We start from the raw sequence: 20,685 nt of genomic DNA, 5'->3' as shown, positions 1-20,685 counted from the left end.
AATCAAGTTGAAGAAACATCTCAAGGATGATCAATGGAAACAGGATGCACTTGAGCTCAATTTCGAGTCTCATAGCAAAGGGTTGAAATACTTACGTAAATGATTTCAGTTTTTATTTTTTAGACATTTGCAAAAAAATATTTTGTTTTTATAGGCCTTTATTTCTGTAGACCTAGCGGGAGCTTGTATCCTAACGGGAGCCTGTATCCTATCGGGAGCTTGTAGGCCTAACGGGAGCTTGTAGGCCTAAACGGGAGCCTGTATCCTAACGGGAGCCTGTATCCTAACGGGAGCCTGTATCCTAACGGGAGCCTGTATCCTAACGGGAGCTTGTAGGCCTAAACGGGAGCTTGTATCCTATCGGGAGCTTGTATCCTATCGGGAGCCTGTATCCTATCGGGAGCCTGTATCCTATCGGGAGCCTGTATCCTATCGGGAGCCTGTATCCTAACGGGAGCTTGTATCCTATCGGGATGGAATACACAAGCTGCATTCCAAATGAGGACAGTTTTATCACAAACTCTAAATGGACTGGTTGATTGAAGTGGAACATGCCCGTCCCTACATACTGTTGTTTTGTACTGCTGACTGCATAGTATCCATCATCAGCTTGCCACCCTGAATCAGAAGACTAGTTTTACGTAGGTAGAAGTCACACTTATGTTTGAATAAAGGCACGTGTGACCTTTAGCGTCAGTGACCTCTAGGTGTGTTGACACACACTCTGCTGTTTGTGTGTGAGAGACTGACATAGTGTTGTTAGATCATTGATAAACTCCAGACACTGGTAAGTAAGCAGAGTGTGTGTAGACAAACAGTCCTGTGTGTGCTAAGTAGATATTTGTACAAAGATTAGCTAGCGTTAAACGAGCCAAGAGCCACGCAGGCATCCTCTCAAAGAGCATTCACACAGGAGCACCAGATAGCACAGCAACACTCTGACTGAAACCTCTCTCACCCTCTCTCAGTTTCTGTCTGTCTCTTTCTACCTTTGTCTCTGTCTCTTAAGGCGTCAGCATGCTGCAGTTTGGCTGGCTCCTAGCCGAATTCGGCTAGCCGAACCAAACGAGTGTGCACGCATACTCCCTTAAAAGACCTTCCCTTGAAAAACAAGGAAAATTGGCCTTTACTCTCTCTCTTACACACACACACACACACACACACACACACACACACACACACAGTTTGTGTGAACATAACCCCACAGAGCCATCAACATATTTTGGTTGGAGCCATCCTTCAACGTCATCTTGTGTCAATGTGTTATGACTGTGTTATGACTGATATGACTGTGTAATGACTGATATGACTGAGTAATGACTGTGTAATGACTTAGTAATGACTGTGTTATGACCGTGTTATGACTGATATGACTGTGTTATGACTGATATGACTGTGTTATGACTGTGTTATGACTGATATGACTGAGTAACGACTGATATGACTGTGTAATGACTGTGTAATGACTGTGTTATGACTGTGTTATGACTGATATGACTGTGTTATGACTGAGTAATGACTGTGTTGTGACTGATATGACTGTGTAATGACTGTGTTGTGACTGTGTTGTGACTGTGTTATGACTGATATGACTGAGTAATGACTGAGTAATGACTGTGTTGTGACTGATATGACTGAGTAATGGCTGTGTTATGACTGTGTTATGACTGATATGACTGTGTTATGACTGTGTTACGACTGTGTTATGACTGATATGACTGTGTAATGACTGTGTTATGACTGATATAACTGTGTTATGACTGATATGACTGTGTTATGACTGTTATGACTGATATGACGGTGTTATGACTGATATGACTGTGTTATGACTGATATGACTGTGTTATTACTGTGTTATGACTGTTATGACTGTGTTATGACTGAGTAATGACTGTGTTATGACTGATATGACTGTGTTATGACTGATATGACTGTGTTATGACTGATATGACTGTGTTATGACTGATATGACTGTGTTATGACTGTGTTATGACTGTTATGACTGATATGACTGTGTTATGACTGTGTTATGACTGATATGACTGTGTTATGACTGTGTTATGACTGTTATGACTGTGTTATGACTGATATGACTGATAAGACTGTGTTATGACTGATATGACTGTGTTATGACAGAGTAATGATTGAGTAATGACCCATCACTCTGTGACAGGCACTGGAATGTCTTCTCCCTAGGGAGGGATCAACCAATGTCTTAAGCCCTCTGCATGCTATGGTTTGGCTGGCGCCTAGCCAAACTCTGCTATGTGAACCAAATGTATGCTCTCATACTCTCTTAAAATGTCTCATTCATTTTCACGTTTTTGCAGAGGAGATCTTAGTCACACAATTTTACATCTAAGATGTTTAGTGCAGTATTTCTCAAGTAAAAAAAATAGCATGAAAACAATTAGTCTCTCGTTGAATGACAATAAACACTTCATTGAAGAATCTCTACTATTGACCAATCACTGACGTAGGGGCATAGTTTTGAGCTAACGAACTTCGGTTTGCCTCGAAGATAAGGTTGTTTGTCCACGAACAGCCGAGTAAACCCTTACCGAAGACCATAACGAAACAAAACATCACAAAATGTCATCTGTTCCAAACTGTTTCGGATGGAAAGCATGCGGACGGACGCCTTTACTCTTCTGTTACACTGAAAGTAGTTTTTCGTTGGTTATTATTGCCATTTCTGATTGTTTCTGTGTCTAGGAGTTGCTTTTCTCTGTCCAGTAGTATTCTGGGATGCGTTCTTATTGAGTTTGTTCTCTGATTCAAAAGACATTCACTTTGTCACTCAACAACAATATTTCAGTTTGGATCAGGAAGGTGATTTGATATTTCGGTTTGGATCAGGAAGGTGATTTGATATTCCAGTTTGGATCAGGAAGGTGATTTGATATTTCGGTTCAGCTCAGGAAGATGATTTGACATTTCGGTTTGGATCAGGAAGGTGATTTGATATTCCAGTTTGGATCAGATAGGTGATTTGATATTTCAGTTTGGATCAGGAAGGTGATTTGACATTTCGGTTCAGCTCAGGAAGGTGATTTGACATTTCGGTTCAGCTCAGGAAGATGATTTGATATTTCGGTTCAGCTCAGGAAGGTGATTTGACATTTCGGTTCAGCTCAGGAAGATGATTTGATATTTCGGTTCGGCTCAGGAAGGTGATTTGATATTCCAGTTTGGATCAGATAGGTGATTTGGATCCTACCATCATAGGCTGGTGGCTAAACACGTCTATTTCTTTTTACTACAAGTCCCCATCATTCCCAGAGATGTGGAAACCTATCTTAGCTGGATGGATGGATCTGGTGGCTTTCACTGGTCTGGGGTAATACCACTAGTCTATATTTGTTGCTTCACTCATAAATCAAAAGAACTGGTCTGAGAACAGCAACACAGTCAGTTTTAGATTTTAGAGATGCTATCATTTTCTGTTGTGACAGTTACTGTAGCAATACAGATTACCACAGATTCTGCCTGTGTTTGTGTCTGTTGCTATTGGCACAGGTCTGTCTGTGTCTCTGTCTGTATGTCTGTCTGTCTGCATTACTGCGCTTTGGCCTGCTTCTCTTTTAGTCCGGAACAACATCATTTTAGTTTGAGTGACAGGACACATGGAACTCCTCTGGCCTTGCTATAACATGTCTGAGATGCTCTCTCTCTCTCTCTCACACGCACGCACGCACGCACGCACACACACACACACGCACGCACACACGCACACACACACACACACACACACACACACACACACACACACACACCGGTAATCCAGTTTCTGACACTCAAAGCTCCCTTTGAAATGAGTCCCCTCCAGCTGTTCCTGTGGCATTTAGGGCCACAGGCAACTCACTCAGTCACACACACACAGTCACACACACACACAGTCACACACAGACGCACACACACAGACGCACAGACACAGAGAATGACACAGAGACAGACACAGAGACGGACACAGAGACAGACACAGAGACGGACACAGAGACAGACACAGAGACGGACACAGAGACAGAGACGGACACAGAGACAGAGACAAACACAGAGACAGAGACAAACACAGAGACAGAGACGGACACAGAGACGGACACAGAGACGGACACAGAGACAGACACAGAGACAGACACAGAGACAGACACAAACACAGAGACAGGCACAAACACAGAGAGAGAGACAGAGACAAACACAGAGACAGGCACATAGACAGAGACGGATACAGAGACAGAGACAAACACAGAGACAGACACAGAGAGAGAGACGGAGACAGACACAGAGAGAGAGACGGAGACAGACACAGAGAGAGAGACAGAGACACACAGAGACAGACACAGAGACAGACACAGAGAGAGAGACAGAGACACACAGAGCCAGAGATACACAGAGACAGAGACAGAAATACAAAGAGACAGACACAGAGCCAGAGACACACAGAGCCAGAGACACACAGAGCCAGAGACACACAGAGACAGAGACACACAGAGCCAGACAGGGTTTGTCACACTAACCTGATCTTTATTACTATGTAATAAGCAGTCTAGTACAGTCTTATTGACATATAACCCCTATCTCTCAGCCATCTATTAGTGACATATAACCCCTATCTCTCAGCCATCTATTAGTGACATATAACCCCTATCTCTCAGCCATATATTAGTGACATATAACCCCTATCTCTCAGCCATCTATTAGTGACATATAACCCCTATCTCTCAGCCATCTATTAGTGACATATAACCCCTATCTCTCAGCCATCTATTAGTGACATATAACCCCTATCTCTCAGCCATCTATTAGTGACATATAACCCCTATCTCTTAGCCATCTATGAGTGACATAAAACCCCTATCTCTCAGTCATCTATGAGTGACATATAACCCCTATCTCTCAGTCATCTATGAGTGACATATAACCCCTATCTCTCAGCCATCTATTAGTGACATATAACCCCTATCTCTCAGCCATCTATTAGTGACATATAACCCCTATCTCTCAACCATCTATGAGTGACATATAACCCCTATCTCTTAGCCATCTATGAGTGACATAAAACCCCTATCTCTGTCATCTATGAGTGACATATAACCCCTATCTCTCAGCCATCTATGATTGACATATAACCCCTATCTCTCAGCCATCTATGAGTGACATATAACCCCTATCTCTCAGCCATCTCTCTCCTTTCACTATGCCATATACCTATATTTTCTCTCTCCCTCTTTCTTTTATACCTGATTTTACATTTCCTCCCCGTTTTCCCAGGCTGTTTCTTATATCTGCATTCTTTCTCCCCCTCTCTCATTTCCCATTCTTTCTCATTTCTTTATTCATCTCTCTCCCTCCTCTCTTTCCCTCCTTTCCTCCCCTAGAGAGAGCAGTATGGAGGACAGGAGTCAGGCTGGGCTGAGCAGGGCTTTTGAATAATATGGAGAAATGTCTCTTGATTTATAATTGGTTCCATTCACTCTGATGTATGAGCTGCCAAAGAAGCTAGGGGCCCCTTCCACTCCACTCCTCCCTTTATTTTTCCCCTGTCAGTCTTTGTGTGTCTGTAGCTATAATCCATGTACGTTGTTATGTGTTTATCTGTCTTTGTGTGTCTGTAGCTATAATCCATGTACGTTCTGGAGGATTGAACTGGTCTTGTTTATTACAACCTATATTTTTATTTTTGTATTTTTGTATGAGTATACTTTGACTATGTGACGATGCCAGTTTGGCGTGTGAGTGTGTATATGTGAGTATGTGTATGTGTGTGTGTGTGTGTGTGTAATACTGGGCATTAGTTTGCGTGTGTGTGTGTGTGTGTGTGTGTGTTTTAGTTTGGTGTCTTCTTCCTGTGGTGTATGGGACTGATTACTTGATTACTCAGGGAGTTTGCTCTGGGGCTCTTGGCTCTTAGTGAAAGCTTCTCAGAAACGCCCTGTCTTCCCTGAAGAGAAGCAAAAAACACACGCGCACACACACACACACACACACACACTCATTTCGTATTAAAGGCTCTTTATGCTTATGAAGTTAACTACAGTATTCCATTTAGCTGTTGCATGTGGTATGACGAAAGCAGTAACTTCTAGTCTATAGCTCATTATTATCATAAACACACACAACTGTAAACACACAAGCTGCAACACACATGCCCAGGGTGGTGTTGGGTCGTGGGTAGGGCTCAGTCAGGTGGTTCTAGTTCCCGTGGCCCGGGAGGACACAGAGGCAGACATCCATCCAGCTTCCGTCGTGACATTATGTGTTTGTTAACCATGGCATTATGAACCCTGCCGGAGCACCAGAATTAGCGTTCAATGGTTCATTTTGCCTCGTTATATAAACGATGCAAATGCAGCGGTGCCTAATTGATTAGAGCCCCCTCCGGGCCTGGCTTGATCTCCCTCGTTAATCCCTGAGACGGCCTGGTGCTCGTTAGCATCGATGGAATGATGGGGTGGAGGGGGGAGAGAATAGCTCATTAATACTTTGTGAAGAGTGTGGGGGGATCCCAACCTTGTTAGACGATGCTTTTGATGTGAAATTTCTGTAGCATGGGAGCTGTTGATGTCTGGAGATGTAGAGAAATGTTGAGAGGGGGATTGTGGGTACTCAGCTCAGAGAGAGGGGTATGAGCGGGGCACGGCCTCCTGGGTTCCACCTGCTGGAGCGGGCTCAACTGCCAACCTCACCAACTCAGACCTCACCAGCGCCACCATCAGGAGGGCACGGCCTCCTGGGTTCCTGGGTTCAACCTCACCAACTCAGACCTCACCAGCGCCACCATGAGGAGGGCACGGCCTCCTGGGTTCCACCTGCTGGAGCGGGCTCAACTGCCAACCTCACCAACTCAGACCTCACCAGCGCCACCATCAGGAGGGCACGGCCTCCTGGGTTCCACCTGCTGGAGCGGGCTCAACTGCCAACCTCACCAACTCAGACCTCACCAGCGCCACCATCAGGAGGGCACGGCGGCCTGATAGAAATGCCCTGTAAAGACCAGCTAACATGATTCCCTAATCTACATGACATAGACTTGTGTGTGTTCTACATAAAACAGTTCTATCTGAATGTTCTGTAACGTTGGTTTTACCACATTAAACGTGACCCAGAACTCTCCAGAATGTTGCGGCAACATCCATAGACATTAAAACCAGAGAGGGTGATAGCTCTGACTCCAAATGGCGCATGAAGCCGCAAGTATTTGAATATGAAGCACGTTTTAGTCCTGGCTGAGGTAGTCAACCTATGAGCACAGCACACTCCCATAAGGGCAAGAAGTGTGCATGGGAGTGCGAGCCTCCTCGTAGCCTGCCGGCCTGTGATTGGTCTGTGTCAGCACGTGGTCCTGTGTGACGACAAATGTAGTCGTCAGAATTGATCATTGTTTAATTAAATATCTTGGTTTGTAGCGAACAGAATTCACATTGGAGATTGAACTTGATCATAATAAACACATTTTAGAGCCCAAACTGGGCATCTACACAATTTTTGTGGCTCATTCTGGCGATTGGAATTCACATAGGCTTTCTAGGGCAAAACAGGATTTTTGACTTTTGGCAAAGCTCATGACTTCACGCTCCAGACCGGACACTGGGACACATTATGAGAACCCTGAGAGAACCCTCCAGAATATTCTGTTAATGTCAGAGAGAACCCAGGTACTGGACTAGCCAATGAGAGGGCCAGGACTGTGTGTTGAAACGGTATGTGCTAGGTATAGACCTAGCCATAGCATAGGGACCTGGGATGAACTGGTTCCTGTACAGCTAACAGGTTGCTCCTGAGTGTAGCTAACAGATTGTTTAGGTAACAGTGTAGGCTATTAAAGCTATAGTCTGGGATTCAGAAAACAACAAAACGGCAGCACTGCCACTTGTTTTCGTAAACAGCTGAGGGAACGGGCTGGGGAAATGTAATTCAGTCCCTCCACGATTCCGCAGGTATTTTTTTGTGATATTTGCCGGCAAAAATTGCTGCTGCAATTCTGACATTTAGCATAGCATTATACAACGATTTTGTCCAATTAGTTCAGAAAATGCGCTGATGAGGTAAAAAGTTTGTTGACTTGTGGCTTGATTGAACCATATTATGCTGTTAGTGTCGGGTGATTGGTTGAAATTGCGAGCCCTCTTTTTGTACTATGGTGATGGGTCAGTTTTAAGCAATAATATTGCGATGATTTGAATGTTTCATGCGGAAATTGTGTGGTGATTGGTCAAATTTGCAAGCCCACACATATTATGCGGGGAGTTGTTGATTTTGCCACCAAAAAATGTGATCGTAGAATTGTGGAATCCTGGAGGGCCTGGTAATTCATCTTAAATTGGCACGGGGGAACGGAACAAATTAAAATGGATGCACTCACTACTAAGTAAGTCGCTCTGGACATGAGCGTCTGCTAAATGACTAAAATGTCAAACGAGAGCAGAGCTGTAGCGGTTGTTGTCTTTTATCTCCTTCACTCAGCCTGACCAGCCTGACCAGCCTGACCAAAGGGCCAGCATCCAGATTGACTGAGTGCAGGGGAAATATATTGGACACATTCAAACGAGGCTCTCACACACCCTCTCTTTGACATGACCCTCTGTCCTCCTGCTCGCCTCTGTTAATTTGAACCCTGTTCTGCTTTCTCAGTCAAGCCCTCTCCATCCCCTTCACCCCCCAAACCTCACCCATCTAAGCCCCCCCCCCCCTCGCCTCTCCACACTACTCTCAAGCCTATTGGTCATTGAGCCCTCCCCTTCCCCCCTCCACATTACTCTCAACCCTCTTGGTCATTGAACCCCACCCACCCCCTCACTCACCTCTCCACATTACTCTCAATCCTCTTTGTCATTGAGCCCCCCCACTCACCTCTCCACACTACTCTCAATCCTCTTGGTCATTGAACCCCCCCACTCACCCCTCCACACTACTCTCAATCCTCTTGGTCATTGAGCCTCCACCCCCCACTCACCCCCCACATTACTCTCAAACTGCCCCCCACACACACACTCTCTTCCTCTCCTCTCTTCCATTGAGCAGACCCCATCATCAGCTCTTCCCGGGGCCCTTCAGAGTAGCGTCTCCCCTTTCTCTCTGGGGGTCCGTGGGGTCTTTGTCCCCTTTCTCTCTGGGGGTCCGTGGGGTCTTTGTCCGCGCGCCGGCTCACTGCTTTACAATGACTCTCCACTCTATTAAGGTACGTTCTGCCTGTTAGCGTCGCTAGGGGCAACCGGCCTCCCGCATGGCAGCTATGCAGTGCGGCATTGTGGGCCGGCGGGCCCGAGCGGAGCAGTTGAACCCAGCAATCCTCACACTTGACACCGCATGTGTTTATCTAAAGGGGGGCCATTGTGATGTTTGGATGGGGGGGTAGTAAAGGATGTAAAATGGTGGATAGGAAGAGAGAGAGGGTGTGAGGAAGAGAGGAGGAGGAGGAGGAGTAGGGGGGTGATACATATTCAACAGCTTAGCTACCCAACACCCCTAACCCGCCCCTCATCCTGTGTCCTCTCTCTCCATGCTAGAAAGCAGATGGAATTTGAGTGCTCAGGGAGGAGGCTCCAGCCTGGTTTTATCCAATTAGCAGCCTTGTCAAAACTAATTTATCCTGGGAGGCAGGGGAACAATAAGGCCCTGATTTGGCCCGGGGAACCCAAGAAGCCTGCCTGCACCAGCGCCACAAAGAGGCTTTATCCACTGACTCCTAATACCTCTCACCATCTCATACACCTCTCACCATCTCATACACCTCTCACCATCTCATACACCTCTCACCATCTCATACAGCCCTCACCATCTCATACACCTCTCACCATCTCATACACCTCTCACCATCTCATACACCTCTCACCATCTCATATACCTCTCCCCATCTCATACACCCCTCACCATCTAATACACCTCTCACCATCTCATACACCTCTCACCATCCCATACACCTCTTACCATCTCATACACCCCGCACCATTTCATAGACCTCTCACTATCTAATACATCTCTCATCATCTCATACACCAATCACCATTTCATACACCTCTCACTATCTAATACATCTCTCACCATTTCATACACCTCTCACTATCTAATACATCTCTCACCATCTCATACACCAATCACCATCTTATACACCTCTCATCATCTCATACACCCCTCACCATCTTATACACCTCTCACCATCTCATATGCCTCTCACCATCTCATACACTTTTCACCATCTCATACAGCCCTCACCATCTCATACACCTCTCACCATCTCATACAGCCCTAACCATCTCATATAGCCCTCACCATCTCATACACCTCTCACCATCTCATATAGCCCTCACCATCTCATACAGCCCTAACCATCTCATACAGCCCTAACCATCTCATTCAGCCCTCACCATCTCATACACTTTTCACCATCTCATACAGCCCTCACCATCCTAACCATCTCAACCATCTCAGCCCTAACCATCTCATACAGCCCTAACCATCTCATACACCTCTCACCATCTCATACAGCCCTAACCATCTCATACAGCCCTAACCATCTCATTCAGCCCTCACCATCTCATACAGCCCTAACCATCTCATTCAGCCCTCACCATCTCATACACCTCTCACCATCTCATACAGCCCTAATCATCTCATACAGCCCTAACCATCTCATACAGCCCTAACCATCTCATTCATCCCTCACCATCTCATACAGCCCTCTCACTATCTCATACAGCCCTCTCACCATCTCATACAGCCCTCTCACCATCTCATACTAGTACACAGCATACCATTACACACACTAGACCTGCCAACCCTGTCCAACTTTTTAAGAGTACCAGATGCGCGCGGCAAATTGGAGATTCAACTCGCTCGGTGTAGCACGCACAGAATTGTTTTTTTTTCCCCCTGCATGCTCGTGCGCACGCTGTTCGTGAGTCTGATTGCAATTATAGAATTGTACCAAATCAAGTCTATAAAAGGTTGGAATACTTTCTTTCTTGACAGCATTCCAAACATTGAAACCAGTGGATTTATTTTTCTTCTTCATGTATTTAAAAAAATAAAAAATAACAGGCCTTTTTCATTTCTGCGTACGTTTAACTCGGATCTCGTACCTGCGTACATGGACAGAGAATTGCGTAAATTGCAAAATGAGTGCATGTTGGCAGGTCTGCATACACATATATGCCCATAGTACTGATGCAACATCCAAGACTCATAAGTACTGCTTGCCATCTACATCTCTCACATAAGAGCAAACAACATACTCATACACCTATACTCACTCATACACTCCACACACATATTACATACCCGACCCAACCCATACCCACAAGTCAGTTTATTAGGTACACCACCCCGTTCACAAAAAATGGTTTGCTCCTACAGACAGTGAGTCACGTGGCCGTGGCTCGCAATATAAAGCAGGGAGACAGGCATAAAGGCATTCAGTTACTGTTGGATTGGACATTAGAATGGGCAAAATGAGTTACCAAATCAACTTTGAGCGTCGGTGCCAGGTGCCCCGGTTCCAGTATAAACTGCCGGCCTCCTGGGGTTCACCGAGAATGGAACGACAAACAACAATCACCCAGTCAGCGGCTGTGGGCGAAAAACAGCTGGTTTATGATAGAGGTCGAAGGAGACAGGCGGGCCACAAACAGGAAAATAACGACGCAGTACAACATTGGTCTGCAGAACGGCATCTTGGAACGCACAACTTGGCGGTTCTTGTCACAGATGGGCTACTACAGCAGTCGACCACACCGGGTTCCACTCCTTTCAACTAAAAACAAGAAGAAGTGGCTCCAGTGGGCACAAGATCAATAACACTGGACAATTGAGGAGTGGAAAAACATCGCCTTGTCCGACGAATCCTGGTTCCTGTTGCGTCATGCTGAGTCAGGATTTGGCGTAAGCAACATGAATCATGCCTGGTGTCAACGGTACAGGCTGGTGGTGGTGGGGGAATGTTTTCCTGGCACACGTTAGTTCCCTTGATATCAATTGAGCAACGTTTCCATGCTCCGAAGAATTCAGGCTGTTCTGGAAGCAAAGGGGGGTCTGACCCGGTACTAGATGGGTGTAGGTAATAAACTATCATACACAAACGACCCCAACACACCTCTGGAGCGCAGACATCTGGAGCTTACAAGATACACACAGGAGTTTGCCAACATACTGACAGATTTACCAAGCTTTGAACTGGGAGCAAAAAATTATAGTTACATATCAGGATATTTTTATTGACGATGTATAATTTTGACAATATCCAAGTCTTATTTTTACACTAGTTGACTGTACCTACACCAAAACAAAGTATTTTTCTTTCATAGCTTGTTCTCCATCTTCTATTTAAATAGGGAGACAATTAGTTTTCATCACTTTTATTTCCATGACTGATTAAAACTTGTTTTCTCATGAGTCTCTCTTGTCCCTCTGCAGAAGACATGGTGAACAATATGTTTGGGACATCAAATCACAATAAAATCACAGTTTGCAATACATATAGAATCGTGAGAATCGAAATATATATAATATCGGCGTGTAAGTATTGTGAGGTTCCTGGCTATTCCTAGCCCTAATTTCTTCCTGAGGTTAACTCCAGGCTATTTGCAACAGACTCGTATTCTTCTGTCCTAAATCAGAGGACCTGTCTGTGTGTGTGTCTCTGGTCTTCATCAGCCTCCCTCTGCTCTGGGATACAGAGGAGGAGAGAGAGAGAGACAGAGAGAGAGAGAGAGAGGACAGGAAAGAAGAAGGCTTCATTAGTCTCTCTCTCTCTGCTTTCTCTCTCTCTCTCTCTGCTTTCTCTCTCTGCTTTCTCTCTCTCTCTCTCTGCTTTCTCTCTCTCTGCTTTCTCTCTCTCTCTCTCTCTCTCTCTCTGCTTTCTTTCTCCCTCTCTCTGCTTTTCTCTCTCTCTCTCTCTCTGCTTTCTCTCCCTCTCTCTCTGCTTTCTCTCTCTCTCTCTCTGCTTTCTCTCTCTCTCTCACACTCTGCTTTCTCTCTCTCTGCTTTCTCTCTCTCTCTCTCTCTGCTTTCTCTCTCTCTCTCTCTCTCTGCTTTCTCTCTCTCTCTCTGCTTTCTCTCTCTCTCTCTCTGCTTTCTCTCTCTCTCTCGGCTTTCTCTCTCTCTCTCTCTCTGCTTTCTCTCCATCTCTCTCTCTCTCTCTTGTTTCTCTCTCTCTCTGCTTTCTCTCTCTCTATCTCTTGCTGTGCCCTTTCCCCCCCTCTCTCTCTCTCTCTTGCTGTGCCCTATCTCTCTCTCTCTCTCTCTTGCTGTGTCCTCTCTCTCTCTCTCTTGCTGTGCCCTATCTCTCTCTCTCTCTCTCTCTCTCTCTCTCTCTCTTGCTGTGTCCTCTCTCTCTCTCTTGCTGTGCCCTTTCTCCCTCTCTCTCTCTCTCTTGCTGTGCCCCCTCTCTCTCTCTCTCTCTCTCTCTCTTGCTCTTCCCTTTCTCCCTCTCTCTCTTTCTCTCTCTCTCTTGCTGTGCCCCTCTCTCTCTCTCTCTCCCACTCTATGGTCTCTCTCTGCTCTCTTTCTATCTCTGCTGGAATGGATGGATGGATGGAAAAATTGGTGTTGAGGCCAGCTTGTCACCCTGAGGCATGGTATCTGCTAAGCAAATACAGTCTGTTCTGATGAATGGATCTAGAAGAGCAAGAGCCAGAGAGGAGGCTGCTTTTAGGCAGGGATGATGTTGGAGAGGTACTCATGGAAGTAGAAGAGTGTTTTTAAACCATGATGAATCATGTGAAACCGTGTGAATGTGGTTGTTAGTCTGCAGTGAAAATGTTTTTGTCTGTGTGTGTGGGTCTTACAATTTTGCTTGTGTGTTTTTTGAGGATTCATAGCTCTCCTCATTGGGACCCACAGGTGGTTGGTTCCCTAGATGAGAGAGGGGTGTGTGTCACTTTCTTTCCCCTGTGTGTGTGTGTGTGTGTGTGTGTGTGTGTGTGTGTGTGTGTGTGTGTGTGAGTGAGAGCTAAAGTACATGTTCCAGTATGTTCAGACAGAGCTCATGTGATCCAGCCCATGTAGATGGAAAGAGGGTCAGGGTTCTGGGTCAGGAGTCAGGGTTTTGGGTCAGGAGTCAGGGTTTTGGGTCAGGATTCTGGGTCAGGAGTCAGGGTTCTAGGTCAGGAGTCAGGGTTCTAGGTCAGGAGTCAGGGTTCCGGGTCAGGAGTCAGGGTTTTGGGTCAGGAGTCAGGGTTCTAGGTCAGGAGTCAGGGTTCTGGGTCAGGAGTCAGGGTTCTAGGTCAGGGTTTTGGGTCAGGAGTCAGGGTTTTGGGTCAGGGTTCTGGGTCAGGAGTCAGGGTTCTGGGTCAGGAGTCAGGGTTTTGGGTCAGGATTCTGGGTCAGGAGTCAGGGTTCTAGGTCAGGAGTCAGGGTTCCGGGTCAGGAGTCAGGGTTTTGGGTCAGGAGTCAGGGTTCTAGGTCAGGAGTCAGGGTTCTGGGTCAGGAGTCAGGGTTCTAGGTCAGGGTTTTGGGTCAGGAGTCAGGGTTTTGGGTCAGGAGTCAGGGTTCTGGGTCAGGAGTCAGGGTTCTAGGTCAGGAGTCAGGGTTTGGGGTCAGGAGTCAGGATTCTAGGTCAGGAGTCAGGGTTTGGGTTCAGGAGTCAGGGTTTGGGGTCAGGGTTCTGGGTGGAGAGAGAAGGGTAAGAGATTAATGGAGAATCAAAGAGTTTGTGTACATATAGGATCCTCATCTATGTCTTGATGACTTTAGTTTATACTTTATGGAAGTTGTTTATTAATAGTGGACAACTATCTATTAGCAGCTGTTTTGCTTAGAATCCTGTGCCCACCAACCAAAGAAAATGGTTTCACTAAAGTGCCATTGGAATATAATTAAGTTGCGGCGTAATATTTTCCACTCTCTCTGTCCTGCTCTCCTCCTGCGTGCGTGCACACGAGTGTGTGAGTGTGTGTGAGTGTGTTTGCTACTCTGTGTTTTTGGTCGTTAGGCTCTGTCACTAAAGCCTGAAGCTTCATCAATCATTCCCTTGCAACGATAGGATCAGGGCCAGCTTGTGTGTGCTTGTGTGTGTGCTTGTGTGTGTGCTTGTGTGTGTGCTTGCTTGTGTGTGTGCTTGTGTGTGTGTGTGTGTGCTTGTGTGTGTGCTTGTGTGTGTGCTTGTGTGTGTGCTTGTGTGTGTGCTTGTGTGTGTGCTTGTGTGTGTGCTTGTGTGTGTGCTTGTGTGTGTGTTTGTGTGTGTGCTTGTGTGTGTGTTTGCTTGTGTGTGTTTGTGTGCGAGAGTGTTAATGTGTTTATGTATTCTTGCATGTATGAGTATGCAGTGTGTATGAGCCTGTGTAGTACCGTGTGTTTGTTTATGTATGAGGATGTGTGTGTTCACATGCTAGTGTGTATGTAGGCCTGTGTGTGTGTGTGTGTGTGAGAGAGAGAGAGAGAGAGAGAGAGAGAGAGAGAGAGAGAGAGAGAGAGAGAGAGAGAGAGAGAGAGAGAGAGAGAGAGAGAGAGAGAGAGAGAGAGAGAGATTTTCTCCGTGAGCTGTGGACCACCCTCCTCATCCTGATGGGAAGTTGTTAGTTTAACCTGACAGGGAAGAATTTGGGAAACTTGGCAGAGCGACAAGGCAGAGAGAAAAGCTCCCCGCTCTGCATTAACTGTTAATAGACTGACCATTACCAGCCCCTTCTATCATCCTCTCTTGCTCTCTGGCCTTATTTCTCCCTCTATCTTACACACTATCTATACACTAATATCCATATGAGCTCTCACACACACACACACACACACACACACACACACTGCTGCAATACTAGTATTCCCCCCTTTCCCCTCCCTGTCCTCCCTGTATTCAGTTGTTCTTTGTGTGGTGAATACAGGCTCTCTGTCCCCTTCCTGCTCCCCCATAGCCTCTACCTGTATCAGTTACACCTGAGTGGGGGAGAGTCGGGTTAACCCCCGCAGAATGAGGGCGCCTCTTTGATGAAGGGGCTGAAAGGGGGATGAGTGGTGAGGGGGTCAGTGCTGGCATGGGGGCTGACAGAAAAGAGAGGTTTTGTTTGTGTCTGGGCTGGAGTTGTGTTCCTGAGCGCTGTGAGCAGGACCTTTACCTGGGCTCTAGCTTTCAGTGGGGTGTGTATATGTGTGTGTGTGTGTTTCCGGTGTGTGTGTATATGGTGTGTACATTTCTGCTGCGCCTGTATGTGGAGGTTTGTTTATGGCGTTGCCATGGGATTTGTCAGTGGTTTGAGTGGTTGTTGGTTTAGCGGCAGAATAAAACAAGGTGTGTGTATGTGTGTGTGCGTGAGAGAGAGAGTGTGTGTGTGAGAGTGTGTGTGTATTTGAGTGTGTGTGTGTGTGCCCATTTGTGATTCAGTGGATTCACACTGTTTGTCTTGAGTGTCTTAAATCTGTGTATGACCATCTGACCTCTCCCTCTCTCTCTCCCTCCACCAGGGGGTAGTGTATGGAAGATGTCTGGAACATTAGACTGGACTCCGTGGATGAGAAAGCGACGGGCACGAGTGCTGTGTGCTCTGAGTGCAGTGCTGCTGTGCTGCCTACAGGGCGGCGCCACCGTCAATGGTGCCACTGGTGAGTAGAGCACTGGTCATGTGATGTCACAACATCTCAACAGTGAAACAGGGATAGTTAGAAAGATACTAACATCAGAAGTAAGGATTCAATCCCATGTAGGTAGATGGAGAATAGGATGACTTCACACAGTCTAAATAGGTGTACGACAGTGTCTCTCATCTCTCTCATCCCTCGTCCTCTCTCATCCCTCTCTATCAGAGGAAGTACCCGTGTTCACAGAGGAGCCTCTGTCGGTGGTCCAGAAGCTAGGGGGAAGTGTGATTCTGAGGTGCAGCACCCAACCCCCCTCAGCCAACATCAGCTGGCGGCTAAATGGACGCGAGCTGGTTGCCGGGGCTGTTGGGGAACTGGGGGTGGTACTGGAGCCTGGCACTCTGCTCATCCCCGCCCTCACTAACCTCACCCTGGGCAGGTACCAGTGTGTGGCCAGCACCAACGCAGGGGCCCTGGCCAGTGTGCCCGCCAATGTCACCGCTGCCAGTGAGTAAGGTTTATATAACATCCACACACATTGGCACAGAAATAAAGTATCACCCGATGTCACGTTTGTTATAATAATGGTCGGACCAAGGCGCAGCGTGCGTAGAGTTCCACATGTTTAATAAATGAAACTCACCAAAACAATATAGAACAAAGGAAATGTGAAGTCAATGCAGTGCTCACAGCCACTACACAAAAACAAGATCCCACAAATCCCCAGTGGGAAAAGGCTGCCTAAATATCATCCCTAATCAGAGACAACGATAAACAGCTGCCTCTGATTGGGAACCATACCATGCCAACATAGATATACAATGACCTAGATAACCCACCCTAGTCACACCCCGACCTAACCAACATAGAGAATAAAAGGCTCTCTATGGTCAGGGCATGACACCCGATGTGTAGGTTTCACCATAGTGTGAGTATTTGTGCTAATTTCCAACACTCTCCCTACATTACATATACAAATCCTTATGCCAAGTGATTTGAATGTGGGAAAACACTGTATCCGACTGAACATACTATTGTACCAAAACCGGTCATAAAAAAACACAATCTGTTTTTAAAGTGTAGCTGTTGGTTAACCAGTAGACTGTTGGCAAGGGCAGAGAAGAGGACTGTAGGGACTCCATCGTGTGGATGCTAAATAGACTGCTAGAGAAGTTAACCAAACAGCTACCTGGACACTGCATTGACCCCCCTCTTTTCTCTGCTACTGCTTATTATCTCTCCTATTACCCCTATCTATGTGTACATATCTACCTCAATTACCTTCGTACCCCTCCACATATATATCCAAGATATTGTTACTCATTGTGGATTTATTCCTTGTGCTATCATTTTTCTATTATTTCTCTGTGCATTATTGGGAAGGGCCCGTGAAGTAAACATTTCACTGTTGGTCTACACCTGTTGTTCACGGCGCATGTGCCAAATAAAAGATGTGATTTGATGGAGTAGTGAATAATAAGGGTGTGTAGTGGTAGTGTGTATCACTCTCCGGGACAGAGAGGAACTGAGAGGGGGTCTGCCTGGAGAATGTGACCCTGAAGCCTGGTGGTGGGGCCTGGCCAGGGGAGGGGACTGGGGTTGCTGTGAATGGGGCCCTGCCAGGGGAGGGGACCATGGGGTCACTGTGAATGGGACCTCCTCCCTGACTCTCAGCTCTTCTCCCCACGACACCACATTCCTGTGACGCAGGAGTTATGGTCCTGTAATTGGGGAAAGGGCTGCTTTTCTTGTGAGGGGAAGATAAGGATGTGTGTGTGTGTGTGTGTGTGAGAGAGAGAGAGAGAGAGAGAGAGAGAGACAAAAACTAGTCACAACTCCTGCAGCTCTGTCGGAAGCTGGGTATGTACATAGTCAATGGTAGGCTTTCATCTCTTGGCTGTAGTACTGTAGACTACTTTATCACTGACCTCATGCTATAAATGGAAGGAAAGTAGCGAGGAAAACTACCAAAAACAGGTAGCAGAGAGAGAGAATGTTTGGTGAGGTTGTCTTAGGCCTGTGTGAGGTTGTGTTTTAGGCCTGTGTGAGGTTGTGTGTTAGGCCTGTGTGAGGTTGTGTCTTAGGCCTGTGTGAGGTTGTGTGTTAGGCCTGTGTGAGGTTGTGTGTTAGGCCTGTGTGAGGTTGTGTGTTAGGCCTGTGTGAGTGTGTGACTGTGCGTGTAGTTTTTAGAGAGTGGGTGTGTAGTGTTTTCATATAGTGTGTGAGCTGAGAAACAGGAGGTGTTTTTAAGCCAGTTGAGACAGGGTCCCCTCACAAGATGAGAGGTGATGTCACAGTCTCCAGTCTCCCTCTCTCTACCTCACATTCTTTCTCTCTCTCTTTTATTGTCTTTCTCTCTTCACCCTCTCATTCTCTCTCTTCACCCTCTCATTCTCTCTCTTCACCCTCTCATTCTCTCTTCACCCTCTCATCCTTCTCATTCTCTCTCTTCACCCTCTCATTCTCTCTCTTCACCCTCTCATTCTCTCTTCACCCTCTCTTCCTTCTCATTCTCTCTCTTCACCCTCTCATTCTCTCTCTTCACCCTCTCATTCTCTCTCTTTCCCCCCTCTCATCCTCTTTCACTCCTCACGTTCTCTCTTTCCCTCTGTTACTTTCTTTTCTCTCTCACTCCTGCTGAGCGTTGGGTGTCAGGAGTGAGTGTCTCTGTGTGTATTAGTCAGTAGGTGTCAGGAGTGAGTGTCTCTGTGTGTATTAGTCAGTAGGTGTCAGGAGTGAGTGTCTCTGTGTGTATTAGTCAGTAGGTGTTTGTGTGTAACTTCATGCTCAAACTTCCTCCATGCAGCATTAGATGTAATTGATAAATGTACACTGAGTGTACAAAACATTATGAACACCTGCTCTTTCCATGACATAGACTGACCAGGTGAATCTACGTGAATGCTATGAACCCTGCCCTCCCCCCCTTCCCCGCCCCCCTCCCTGCTATCTAACTCCGAAGAGTCTTTCTGAGCCCTCTCCCACTGGGACCAAGCTGTTTTCACATTATTTAAAACTTCCTGCTTGACTACCTTTGTAGACAACCAACACCCCCCTAACAGACAGACGGACAGACAGGCCCCAAGAACACAGAGTATAGGTCTATACAATACACACTGTGAAGTACATGATTACAAAAACACACACTGGTAAAAACATGCACACATCAACGTCATGAATGTCTGTAGCAGTAACGCACGTGCACAGGCACACACGCACACACACACACACACACACACACACACACACACACACACACACACACACACCCTCCCTCTGCACATAAAGATGTTGGATGCAGAGTCTGTCTTTAAGTATTTAGAGGTCAGAGTCCAGCTCCACTTTATAAATACCATCAATCCTGCTAGCCCAGCATCCCACTCACACAGGGACAGCAGCACACATACACACGCAAGCAGGAACATACAGACTAGCATATATGCGCAGGAGGGATTCTTACATTCAGACACATGGACACACCCATTCATGTAGTTCAGCCCTTGAGCTGGTCTTGTCTATTCATGTTGTGTATTATGTCATGTTTAATGTTCTGTGTAGACCCCAGGAAGAGTATTATGTCATGTGTCATGTTCTGTGTAGACCCCAGGAAGAGTATTGCCATGTTTCATGTTCTGTGTAGACCCCAGGAAGACCCCAGGAAGACCCCAGGAAGAGTATTATGTCATGTTTCATGTTCTGTGTAGACCCCAGGAAGAGTATTATGTCATGTTCTGTGTAGACCCCAGGAAGAGTATTATGTCATGTTCTGTGTAGACCCCAGGAAGAGTATTATGTCATGTTCTGTGTAGACCCCAGGAAGAGTATTATGTCATGTTCTGTGTAGCCCCAGGAAGAGTATTATGTCATGTTCTGTGTAGCCCCAGGAAGAGTATTATGTCATGTTTCATGTTCTGTGTAGATCCCAGGAAGAGTATTATGTCATGTTCTGTGTAGCCCCAGGAAGAGTATTATGTCATGTTCTGTGTAGCCCCAGGAAGAGTATTATGAGTGTTACACACATACTCCATACACACACTCACACATACTCCATAAATACATACTCCACACACACGCACACACACACGCACACACACACACACCACACACACACGCACACACACACACACACACACACACACACACACACACACCATACTCCATACTCCATACTCCATGCACACA

General features: G+C 46.3%; 1 protein-coding gene across 1 annotated transcript in view; it reads left to right on the top strand.

The window, feature by feature from the left end:
- Positions 1 to 20,685, top strand: part of LOC115130122 (brother of CDO) — a 46,518-nt gene that overhangs the window by 7,016 nt on the left and 18,817 nt on the right. Inside the window, exons 2-3 of the mRNA XM_065019346.1 lie at positions 16,390 to 16,527; positions 16,729 to 17,010. Coding sequence (XP_064875418.1) covers positions 16,407 to 16,527; positions 16,729 to 17,010 — 403 coding nt within the window. The 5' untranslated portion in view covers positions 16,390 to 16,406. The remainder of the gene's footprint in view (positions 1 to 16,389; positions 16,528 to 16,728; positions 17,011 to 20,685) is intronic.

The sequence above is a fragment of the Oncorhynchus nerka genome, linkage group LG6 (assembly GCF_034236695.1).
Source record: "Oncorhynchus nerka isolate Pitt River linkage group LG6, Oner_Uvic_2.0, whole genome shotgun sequence".
Lineage (NCBI taxonomy): Eukaryota > Metazoa > Chordata > Actinopteri > Salmoniformes > Salmonidae > Oncorhynchus > Oncorhynchus nerka.
The sequence above is the reverse complement of the archived record's forward strand: the minus strand, read 5'-3'. Positions and strand labels throughout refer to the sequence as shown.